Source organism: Catharus ustulatus, chromosome 9, assembly GCF_009819885.2.
Source record: "Catharus ustulatus isolate bCatUst1 chromosome 9, bCatUst1.pri.v2, whole genome shotgun sequence".
Classification (NCBI taxonomy): domain Eukaryota; kingdom Metazoa; phylum Chordata; class Aves; order Passeriformes; family Turdidae; genus Catharus; species Catharus ustulatus.
In genome coordinates, this window is record NC_046229.1 from 1,173,401 (window position 1) to 1,184,732 (window position 11,332).

Sequence of the window (11,332 nt, forward strand, 5' to 3'; positions counted from 1 at the left end):
GGCGGGAACGCGCGGGCGGGAAGGGGCGGGAAGGGGAAGGGGCCGTGAGGGCAGAGCCGAGCCCCGGGGAGGGAAGGGGAAGGGGCCCTGAGGGCAGAGCTGAGCCCCGGGGAGGGAAGGGGCCGTGAGGGCAGAGCTGAGTCCCGGGGGAGGGAAGGGGCTGTGGGGGCAGAGCGGAGCCCCGGGGACGGGAAGGGCCGTGAGGGCAGAGCCGAACCCAGGGAGGGAGCCCATGGACGGGAAGGGGCTGTGGGGGCAGAGCCGAGCCGCGGGGACGGGAAGGGCCGTGAGGGCAGAGCCGAACCCAGGGAAGGAGCCCATGGACGGGAAGGGGCCGTGAGGGCAGAGCCGAGCCCCGGGGAGGGAAGGGGAAGGGGCCGTGAGGGCAGAGCCGAACCCAGGAAGGGAAGGGGCTCCTGTGAGGCGGCGATCGGGACGGAGCGGAGCGGGGCGAGGAGGAGCCGGGGGTAGCTCTCTCCCTGGCCGCCTGCTCCTGTGGGGCATCGGGTGGTGCGAGCTCTGGTGTCCCCGCATGAGGGCGTTGGGGGAAATTCCTAATAAACGAGGAGAAATACGACTTGTGATTGTGACACACAACTGTATTTCATCCGGCGGTGTGGAGAAGACAAACCAAACACGTTCACAGAATATCCCGAGTTGAAGGAATTACAGGGATGAAAGGTCCTGAGTGCACCTTGCTGCCCGTGGGGCTCAGTGGTTTACCCGGGGAGGGCTGGAAAGCTGCTTAGGGTATGCCTGCCTCGGGGGCGGAAACCTGACCAGGATTTGAAGTTTTTAAATTAAACCAGCCCTAAATTTAAGCTAGGAGATGCGCAGGGTGGATGAAAGACAGCAGAGCCCGGCAGCTCCTGAAGGGCTGAGGGAGGGCGAGACTCCCCTTAGTGCGAGCGAGGCACGGAGCAGCACAACTCTAATTCAGCTTGTGTTGACTATCAATTTATTTATCTCCACGAGGCGGAAGGCTGGATTTACGGAGGCACGGAGCCTCCCCTCCGGCCGAGGGTGGTGCCGCTTGCCGGGGGCTGGATCCGCCTTCCCGGGGGCTGGAGCGCGGCGAGCCCGGGGCTGGAGCGCGGATTCCCCGCAGCCGCTTCTGCTCCCCGCGGCTGCCAGGCGGCCTCAGCCCCGATCGCTGCTCGGTGGAGCCGATGGCTGCAGGTGAATTCTTATTCTCGTAGCGTTTAAACGTGCATGGGCTGCATGGCTGGGGTAGGGAGGGATAGTGGTTTGTTTTGTTTCAAGGGAAAAGGGTGGGAGTGATTTATTAATCGCTGGTTGCAATAACGCACCCTTTCCGCCTCCCTCTCCACAGCCCACCTCTGCATAGGGGTGTGTAAACTTGGTGGAAGTCGGGCTTTTTGGGCGAAACCCTCCCCTCAGCGAGCATGCCTGAGCAGAGCAATGATTACAGGGTGGTGGTGTTCGGAGCAGCGGGGGTCGGCAAAAGCTCCCTGGTCCTGCGCTTTGTGAGGGGCACTTTCAGGGAAACCTATATCCCCACCATCGAGGACACGTACCGGCAGGTGATCAGCTGTGACAAGAGCATCTGCACCCTGCAGATCACCGACACCACGGGCAGCCATCAGTTCCCTGCCATGCAGCGCCTCTCCATCTCCAAAGGGCATGCCTTCATCCTGGTGTACTCCGTCACCAGCAGGCAATCCATGGAAGATCTTCACCCCATCTTCGATGAGATCTGCCAGATCAAAGGCGACATCCAGAAAATCCCGATAATGCTGGTGGGGAACAAAAGTGACGACACGCAGAGGGAGCTGGATGCCAGCGAGGGGCAAGCGCTGGCCAGCAAGTGGAAGTGTGCCTTCATGGAGACGTCAGCCAAAATGAACTACAACGTGCAGGAGCTCTTCCAGGAGCTCTTGAATCTGGAGCAGAGGAGAACTATCAGTCTCCAGGTGGATGGAAAGAAATCCAAACAGCAGAAAAAGAAAGATAAACTGCAAGGCAAATGCTCTCTGATGTGATTGCCTTTGGCTGGACTCGCTGCACGGCGCAGCTGGAGCGTGGACTCCCACAGAAAATACATTTCTGCTGGAGGTTTTGGGGGAATCCACGCCTTGCAGGGTTGTGCTTTCCTCTAAAATCCCCACTGGGTAATTTTATGTGTTGTTTTTAAGGAGGATGGCTTCTGCATGTTTATTTTTTTTAAGCAATAAATGTTCCATGTTAGCAATTACCTGTGACTAGAAGTTTTTAATGTAAGAAGTTTTCCAGAGGAAAAAAAATGTCTGTCAGAACAAACCTCTATTTCTTGTGAGTACGTGCCAGTTTTTAAATATCTCCAGCCTGTTAAGTCAGGGGAAATAATCTACAATGTGTAGAGTTAAATTGTTTTCAGGGATCTATTGACCAGAACAAATCTCTAACAAAGTGAGGTATTTGCTCTAAAAATGAACATGTGTGTAGCTCTGGGTGCCTAAATTTTTGATTGACAGGCTGGCTTCCCCACCAAAGCTGCAGATTTGCATGGCAGAAGTGAAGTTTTCCTGTGTGCTGTGCAATTCCCGAGACTTGTGTAGTTCCGGGAGTGATTACAGCTGTACCTGTGTAAAATCAGGCTTTCATTCCTGCCTTACTCCACCTCCCTCTGCTCACTGAGGCAGTGATCCCACATGCTCTCAGTCCCAGTCCAGGAGTGATCCTCGGTGTCCTTGAGCAGGAGCTGCCTCCTGATCAGGGTAACTGGGAGGCCCTAATTTCCCAGCCTTCTGGAATTCTATTAGATATTTATTTTCCCTGCTCCATCCAAGTTACCCAGGCTTTATCTGAGACCTGGGGTGAGTCAGGATGAGAACTTTCAGCAGACACTTCATGTGAGTGAAGGGACTGCAGGGATTTAAAAGCTTTGGGGATGTGGATCAGTTGAACTCCATGGTTTAGAGGGCTTTTCAAAGCTAAATAATTCCATGATTCTGTCTCCTATTTGGGATGTGTTTTAGCAGAAGACTGTAAGATGTGTTTTAGCCAAAGACTGTGAGACCTCAGTGTTGCACCTTTGGTTTGGTTTTTACACAACAACGTGATCTCAACACATGAGACACAGGAGGAGAGGAATTGCTGCTCTTTGTGGCACTTTTCTTGTGAAGTGATTTCCTTGTTGAAGGTGAACACGATATGGAACAGGAGGTGCTGGAAGCTTTCAGGCTCTTACTGTGAAAGTGTTTGTGTCGAGAATGACCTCAGAGGAGCTGTGAGAAATACGGAGAGCCAGGGGAGACAAGGGGAAAAGGTTTCCCAATGCCAGAGGGCAGGGCTGGATGGGACATTGGGAAGGAATTGTTCCCTGTGAGGCTGGCAGGCCCTGGATCCCTGGAAGTGTCAGAAACCAGGTTGGACAGGGCTTGGAGCAGCCTGGGATCATGGAAGGTGTCCCTGCCATGGCAGGGGTGCAATGGGGTGAGCTTTAAGGTCCCTCCCAACCCAAACCAGTCTGGGTTCCAATGGAAGGGACTATAGAAAGGCCTTTTCTCCCAGATGTCTTTGTTCACGTGTCAGGCTAACACAAACACCCATGAATCCATGTGAATATAGGACATTTGAACAACTCCTGTGGTGCTCCCTTGTCTCCTGTGCTGTCCCTGAGCTTTGTTCCAGTCTCCTTAGGCTGCTCCTACACTCTCATGGGGTCAGAGGGCTCCACATGTGCCAGGGAGTTTGCTTTGATTTCATCTGGAGCCCTCACACCGTCCAATTCAGCAGAAAAACCTATTACCTATGATTTCAGAAACCCAACTTCAGCAGGAGGGTTTGGAGCTGTCCAAAAGGTTCTGCTCCCTTACCAAAACCAGCACAGAGGTTCTGCTCCTGATTTTCCCTGTTGGAGAAAGGAACCCCCAAGCTCCCAGTGCTGGACTTGTGGTGCTGGCTGCTGTCCCTGTGTGTGACCTCTCCTGGGGCACTGTGGGGGCAACCCTGATGGCTTTGCTTGGACATAACCCTTCCTTTCTCCTCTCTGACTTTGTGCTTGGGTTTTCTCCCTCTGCTCTCTCATGTCCAAGCAGTTACACAAAGCTCTTCGTGGGTTGTTTGGTTATTATTACAAAAACTATTTCAGTTCCACTGCAGCCTTTGAAACCCCTCGAAGACGTTTTCTGTCTAAGCCTTTTTAAAATGTCAGGAGACCTAATAATGTCTCTACAACTCCCACTGCCTTCATGGAGATGGCTGTGCGAAGGATCTGCAATTACTCACACAACCGGGATGTTCTGGAATGTGTCATTAGCACTGCTGTGTGTTCCCTGCGCGGGGTGCGGAGGTCTCCGAGGACTGGGATCTGTCAGAGCAGAAATCCATTGGAACAAAACAGGCTCAGGTGTTCCTGCAGCCTGGAGAATCCCTGAGGGAGCTGGGAAGGGGCTGGAGAATCCCTGAGGGAGCTGGGAAAGGGCTGGAGAATCCCTGAGGGGATTGGGAAGGGGTTGGAGAATCCCTGAGGGGATTGGGAAGGGGCTGGAGAATCCCTGAGGGGATTGGGAAGGGGCTGGAGAATCCCTGAGGAGCTGGGAAGGGGCTGGAGAATCCCTGAGGGAGCTGGGAAGGGGCTGGAGAATCCCTGAGGGGATTGGGAAGGGGCTGGAGAATCCCTGAGGGGATTGGGAAGGGGCTGGAGAATCCCTGAGGGGAAGGGGAAGGGGCTGGAGAATCCCTGAGGGAGCTGGGGGGGCTCAGCCTGGAGAAAAGGAGGCTCAGGGGGAATTTCTGGCTCTGCACAAGTCCCTGCCAGGAGGGGACACCGGGAGGATTTGGGATCTGGGAGCAGGGACAGGGACAGGAGCAGAGGGAACAGCTCAGGGTGGGCACAGCAGGAATTTCCCCATGGAAAAGGTGGTTGGACATTGGAAGGGACTCACAGAGAGTCCCCATCCCTGGAGAGATTTAAAAGCTGTGTGGATGTGGCACTTGGGGACGTGGGCCAGGGGTGGCCTTGGCAGTGCTGGGGGAATGATTCAGCTGGATCATCTCAGTGGACTTCCCCAACCTAAACAATTCCATGATTCAAAGCTTCCTTTGGTTGCCACAAGACCAAGACTGTGGCAGTGGAGACGCTGGGGTGCTCCTGGGGGTGTCCCAGATGGAGGACAAGTGACACCTGCTGTGGCTGCCTTTCATGCTCTGTAAACAATCCATGTCTTGGGTGTGCAGCTCAATTGTACTTTAATTAAAACTGTATCAACAAATAAATTATATAATTGGCTGTTTCCATATGAACTGAACGAACGTGGTCTGTGTGTGCAATCTTTCGTTCTTATAGGAAAGGGAATTAATTTGATTTTCTGGTGAAGGTATATTGGAAGGATTGAGTAAGTGCAGTTTAGAAAAGTAACAGACCTGCAGTTCTTCAGTTGCTCTTTTGATGAAGGACACTGAGGTGAAGCCATCTGTCAGCACTGAAGACAGCCCTGCTGTCTGGTGGAGCTGCTCTGGCCTTACCTGCTGTCTCCAGCACTGCTTTTCCAGGAGCTGGTGACAACATGTGTTTTATGGAGCTGTTTATTCATCCTGTAAACCTTTCAGCTTGGAGACATGCCCTGACACATTGTCAGTGTCTGGAGAGCTGGATGGGAACTCACTAATAATTCTCAAGTTGGTTGTTTAATTCCCTTTTTCATTTTGTTCTACACCAGAACTCTCTGGTTTTTGGAAGGTTCTTCATGAGGTCAGATGTGGTGAGACAAGGTCATAGAAGATGCTGACACAACTTGTTGGGTTGTTTTTAATGCCTCCACAGTGTTTTCTTGGGATCACAAGCTGAACACATTTATCTCTGAAAACTCCTTTTGGGATATCCTGAAGGAAATCCCCAGAGCTGCTGTTGCCCAGGTGTCACTGCTGGTGAAGGCTGGGGCTGTGAGGGCAGTGAGAGCCTTCAAACTGAATCACAGAATCCTGGAATCACTAAGGTTGGAAAAGCCCTCCAAAATCATGAACTCCAATCTGTGCCAACCCCCAGCCCAGAGCAGAGTGTCACATCCAGCCCTTCCTTCACCACTCCACCCCTCCCTGGGCACCTCATTCCAGCCTGACCACCCTGCCCATGAAAAAATTCTCTTCCTCTCTGCCACGCTGAATTTCAAGCATTCCTGCTTTCCATACAACACTCAAGGAAGGCTTGAGACAGTTCCCTTCCCGAATTCCACAAACAAAATCAGTGTCAGGAGAAAACACTGGGGAGGAGAATCACGAACAGCTCTTCTTGTGAGAGAAAAATGTGAGCAGTAGCTGGAGTGTCCACCCACACATGTATTTTAAAAACAAGCAGACAGAATCCTGCTGTATTCCAATTCCTCTTCCCAGAGCAAAGCAGGCTCATGATTAATGGAACAAACAGCTTGGAATAATAAGCAATATTGCTTTATATGCAGGGTCCGTAGCCACGAGGTACCGGCGCACTCCAGAAGAGTAAAAGCTCGTCTTAATCATCGCCTGCCTCCTCTGCAGTGTCTGTGGCGTAAATGAGGGACATCAAAAGCTTTGGAGAGGTAATGAAAATGCTAAAGAGGCTCCAGACCCACGGCAGCGTGGCAGCCTCCTGCTTAATGGTGTTGCTGCCTGCCAGGACAGACCTGCCACCCCTAATTGTTTCCTTTTTTCCCATTCCGGGGAAAAACGATGACATAAAATCCTATTAGATGGGAGTACATTTAATAATGCAAAAAGGATGGAGGAGCAGAGCAAGGAGGGGAACTCAGCATTGCCACGGCTCAGTTGGGTTTGTTCACAGAACAAACCAAAATTCTCTGGCACAGCTGGGCACTGGAACAGGGTCTGGCTTGGGCTGCTGCCTCCATCCCATCTGCTGCTCATCCCTCTTCACACTTCCAGCAAGTCTGGAAATCAGAGGGAAAGGAATGGTTGTGTTTTCCTGGATTAGCACAGAACAAGAGTGCTCCAACCCAACCATCCCAACTGCTCCTCCCACTGCCCTCAGCTCCTATCCAGGTGGGAAGGAGGGTCCCACCAGAGCCCAGCTCTTGTTGGCAGCCTGTGCTGAGAACCTGCTCCAAGCCTTGAGCAGAAGGTAAATGCAGCTGATGTGCTGTGAGAGGGGCTTTTCACAAGGGGGATTGGACTTAAACTGGAGAAGAGAAGGTTTGGATGGGATATTGGGGAGGAATTCCTGGCTGGGAGGGTGGGCAGGGCTGGCACAGGGTGCCCAGAGCAGCTGTGGCTGCCCCTGGATCCCTGGAAGTGTCCAGGGCCGGGCTGGACAGGGCTGGGAGCAGCCTGGACAGTGGGAGGTGTCCCTGTGATGTCTCCTCCAGCTAAAGGGATGTGCTTTTCCCACACCTGGATAGAGGTGCACTGCTCCAAACCCTCTGACATGGAGAGCAGCAGGGAGCTTTCCTTGCATAGCTCAGTGATGCATTTGTGCCTTTCAGACTAAAAATATCCGAGGATGGAGATACAAAAACTCCTCTCTCCTACGTGATGGTTTCCCTTTGTTCCCACATATTTTCCTCCAACCCCTGCATCCCATTATCTGCCTCAGGCTGCCCGTGGGTGAAGGATGAGCAGCTCACACCCAGGCAGTGAAAATCCCTCCTTGGAGGGAAAAACCCATCCATCACATGGAGTCCCTGGATCAACACCAAGGTCTCATCTGGGATGGGAGTGATGAAAAGGCTTCTTCTGCCAGCACTGGCTGCCCACATCCTGCTGCCCACATCCTGCTGCCTGCTTGGAGCATCCCTGGAGCAGGGATGGAGCAGATCCTGCACCCACGTGCAGCCCTGCACGGGTCCATATGGACCTGCTGGGATCCATGTGGAGGTGAGGGAGCGATGGAATTTACTCCTTGTGCCCCTGGGGATGAGCACCCCTGAGCTGCAGCACCCAGCTCTGTCCCTGGGCAGTCATTTCGACAGCATGAAGCCCAAAAATAGGGAAGAAAATTAATAAATGAGGGAATGTTCGTGCTCAGATTGTTTTAGCCCTTTCTGCTGTCAGATGCTTTACCAGCTGGCCAAGCTGGAACTAGGGGAGAGTGGCTGGTTTTGTGATTAGCTGGAAAGATGAGCCAGAATATGGCTCAAAAATAGGAAATATTTCAATGAACTCTAAGGAATTACTCATTCCCACAGGCGTAATTCCAGGCATTGATTCATTTTGTTAATTTTCAGTGGAAAAATAAGTCTTTACATCCAAGAAAGAGGATGCTGAAGGGTGGCTGGTGTTTGTTATGTGGAACACGAGGATATTTGGTGTTGAATCGTTTTTGTTGCATTAATGATTGCTCCAAACAGCCCTAGCAAGGCTCGTCCTGGGGGTGTCCCACCCGAAATGGGACTGTTGCTCACACGTGCTGCTCTTGCACAGCCTGTTCCAGGAAAGGCTGTGTCCAGCCCAGGGATGGGGATTTAAGAAGGAATTCCTCTGTGGAAGGAACACATGATAAAAAGCAAGGGAAGAAGATCATATCCCTGGGGGCTGGTTTTTTGGGACAAGGGTGGGAAAAGCCACGGGAGCTTGGGCTGCTGTTCCTTCTCTGATGGGAGAGGGAGGAAAGAATTCCTTTCCTTTTGGAAGCCTTGATGGAGCAGGGATGGAGAAGGAGGAGCAGGAGCTGCCCCTGGCCAGGTGCAGGGTGACAGGCCCTGCAGGCAGGAGCAGTGAGGGATGGAAAATGTCCTGGAAATCACATTGCGCCGTCTCCTGCACCTCCGGCTCTCCCACGCTTAATTTGATCACTCTTCTGCTCCAGAGAAAGCTTCCCTGGCTGCTGGCTGTGCACAGCTGTCTGCTTTGTTTATGAAGTCCCTTTCTGTGGCTGTCACTCTGGACTCTGTGCTCAGGGATAATCTCAGGACAGCGACCTCCCCCCGCAGCAGCCTTTAACCAGCAGCGAGCCCTGCCTGCTCCCAGCTCATTTCAGATCATTTTTCTCTGCATTTCTGGTTAAATTCAAGCTCAGTGAAACCAGAATTCCCATTCTGCAAAGATTCTGGGAAAAACCAAGTCAAAATTCCCGTTCTGCAAAGATCCTGGGAAAAAAAAAAAAAAAAAAACCCACTGGGTTTTGAGGAAAAACTTGGCATAATTTTGATTATATTGTCCAAGATTTTATTGAGCTTTTCTACTCTTCCTGCTCCTGCCAGGGTTGTTGGGGCTGGGAGTGTGTGGCTCATTTTCTCCACATCAGATATTTCCATGATCCATATGGGAAAGCCCCCCAAGCTCCTTCAGTGAATCCCCCACCCCCTGGAAAGGGACACAGAGCACCCAAGGTGGGAAGGAGCAGCACTGACAAAGGGGCAGAAGAAACCTGGCTTTGCTTTCTGTGACCAAAGTGCAGCCTGAGAGCAGAGCTGCTGCAAAACCTCCCAGGCTGGGCACTGCAGGCAGCCCTGGGCTGAACTCTGCACCTGGTGATGCAGGAAATAACGAGAGTTCACAGAGATAAAGGGTGGTGGGGGACAGGATTCCACGCTCTGAGTCCCTCCCAGTGCCTCAGCTCCAGACTGGTGTGGGCTGGGAGGGATCTCAAATGCCACCCAGTGCCACCCCTGCCATGGCAGGGACACCTCCCACTGTCCCAGGCTGCTCCAGCCTTGTCCAAGCTGATCCTGGACATTTCCAGCGATCCAGGGGCAGCCACACCCTCACAGGGAAGAATTCCTTCTCAATATCTAAGAGTGAGAGCCCTGATCTAGACTGCTACTACACACTAATAATAACAACAATAATAAACATGTACATATTTATTTGTGTTTGTAGGAGAAAGGGAAACCCACCAGGATCCAAAGAACTCAGTCCTGCCTTCAGAGGTGAGACATCCACTGGGTGAATGTCTGGGAGGGGAAAAAGGATGGAAAAATGAGAGATCTGCTCTTGCTGAGTCCTTATCCCACCCCTGGTGGAAAGGAAAATAAATGTTTAATAGAGAAAATAGGAAGTTCAAACCAGTGTGGCCTCCCAGTGTGTGCCCACTGCATGTTCCAGTGTGCCCAGTGTTCCCAGTTCATGTTCCAGTATTCCCAGTTGATGTTCCAGTGTGCCCAGTGTTCCCAGTTCAGGTTCCAGGGTTCCCAGTGTGCCCAGTTCGTGCCCCAGGGTGCCCTCCCAGTGTGTGCAAACTGGCTGGAGTGGGACAGGAGCCCCAGCAAAGCTCCTGGGAATCCCTGAGCAGCTCCTGCTGGGGTCAGGGCTGCTCCCTGGGAGGCCGCAGGTAGTTAATTAACGCTGGCTAATTAAGCTCTCGTTGGGACTGAGTGCTGCGGAGCTGCTGCTTCAGCCCACGAGAGGGCAACGCTTCCCTCCTGCCTGGTGGCCAACTTGGGAAAAGTGGATTCCTGTGTTTTTAATTAGGAACGGAGTGAGGAATTCCTTCTTTTTTAACAGCCTTCCTAAAGGTTTTGTTTGGGTTTTTTTGTTTTGTTTTTTCACGCAGGACCAGCTCCTCCTGTGCATCCCTGCGTTCCCAGCTGGAATTGCAATGAGGAGGAGGAGCAGACTGGTGATCCCATCCCCTCTTCCATAAAAGCTGCTGTGGAGACAGAACAGAGCCGGGAGAGCCTGGCAGTGCCGGGACAGCAGCCACCCCCTGTGCTGGCACCGGGCAGATCCATGGGGAAGAGCAAGGAGAGCTTTTCCTGGGGCTCTCGGGGCAGGGATGCTCCATGGGCACACTCGGGCAGAGGTGGGGATGGGGATGAGCGCAGCATCTTCCCCAGTTTTCTTGGAATTTCATAGAATCTCACACTTCTTGGAGTTGGGAGGGACCTTAAATCCCATTATCCCATCCCTGTATCCCATCCCATCCCCACCTCCCACTATCCCAGGGTGCTCCCAGCCCTGTCCAGCCTGGCCTGGGACACTGCCAGGGATGGGACAGCCGCATTTCCCCTGGTCCATCTGTATCAGCGCCTCCCCACTCTCATTTTCCAGCCCTTCTCCCTCCTGCAGCTCCCAGCAGGAATCCACATTTAAATTTTAATCCACACCCTCCCTGCCTCTGTATTCCCAGGTGATCCCAGGATGAAAGCCCCACAAGCAGGGGCACGCCGGGCTCGTGGGCAGCAGACAAGCCTCGGCAAATCCCACACCTGCCCCTCCCTGGCCACCGCCACAACCCCTATCCCCAAAATCCCCGGGATATCCACGCTGCAACCTCTCCATCCCGCCAGCTCCTCCACCACCATCACCCCCTGCTCTCCCATCCCTCGGCATTACGCTTTTCTCACCCAACCCTTTCCCAAACACTGAATTTTCCCTGAATCCCGCTCCGGAACGGGACAAACCGGATTTGGCGGCGGGATCGCGCATGGATTTGGGAATCCCGACTGGCCACGCCCAC

The 11,332-nt window shown here is 52.9% G+C and overlaps 1 protein-coding gene across 1 annotated transcript; it reads left to right on the top strand.

Moving 5' to 3' along the window:
• Positions 1-803: 803 nt before the first annotated feature.
• DIRAS3 (DIRAS family GTPase 3) lies at positions 804-2,215 on the top strand. Its single transcript, XM_033067515.2, has 2 exons — positions 804-1,179; positions 1,334-2,215. Exon 2 carries the CDS (start codon positions 1,407-1,409, stop codon positions 2,001-2,003), a length of 597 nt encoding a protein of 198 aa, XP_032923406.1. The 5' UTR covers positions 804-1,179; positions 1,334-1,406; the 3' UTR covers positions 2,004-2,215.
• The last annotated feature ends 9,117 nt before the right edge of the window (positions 2,216-11,332 follow it).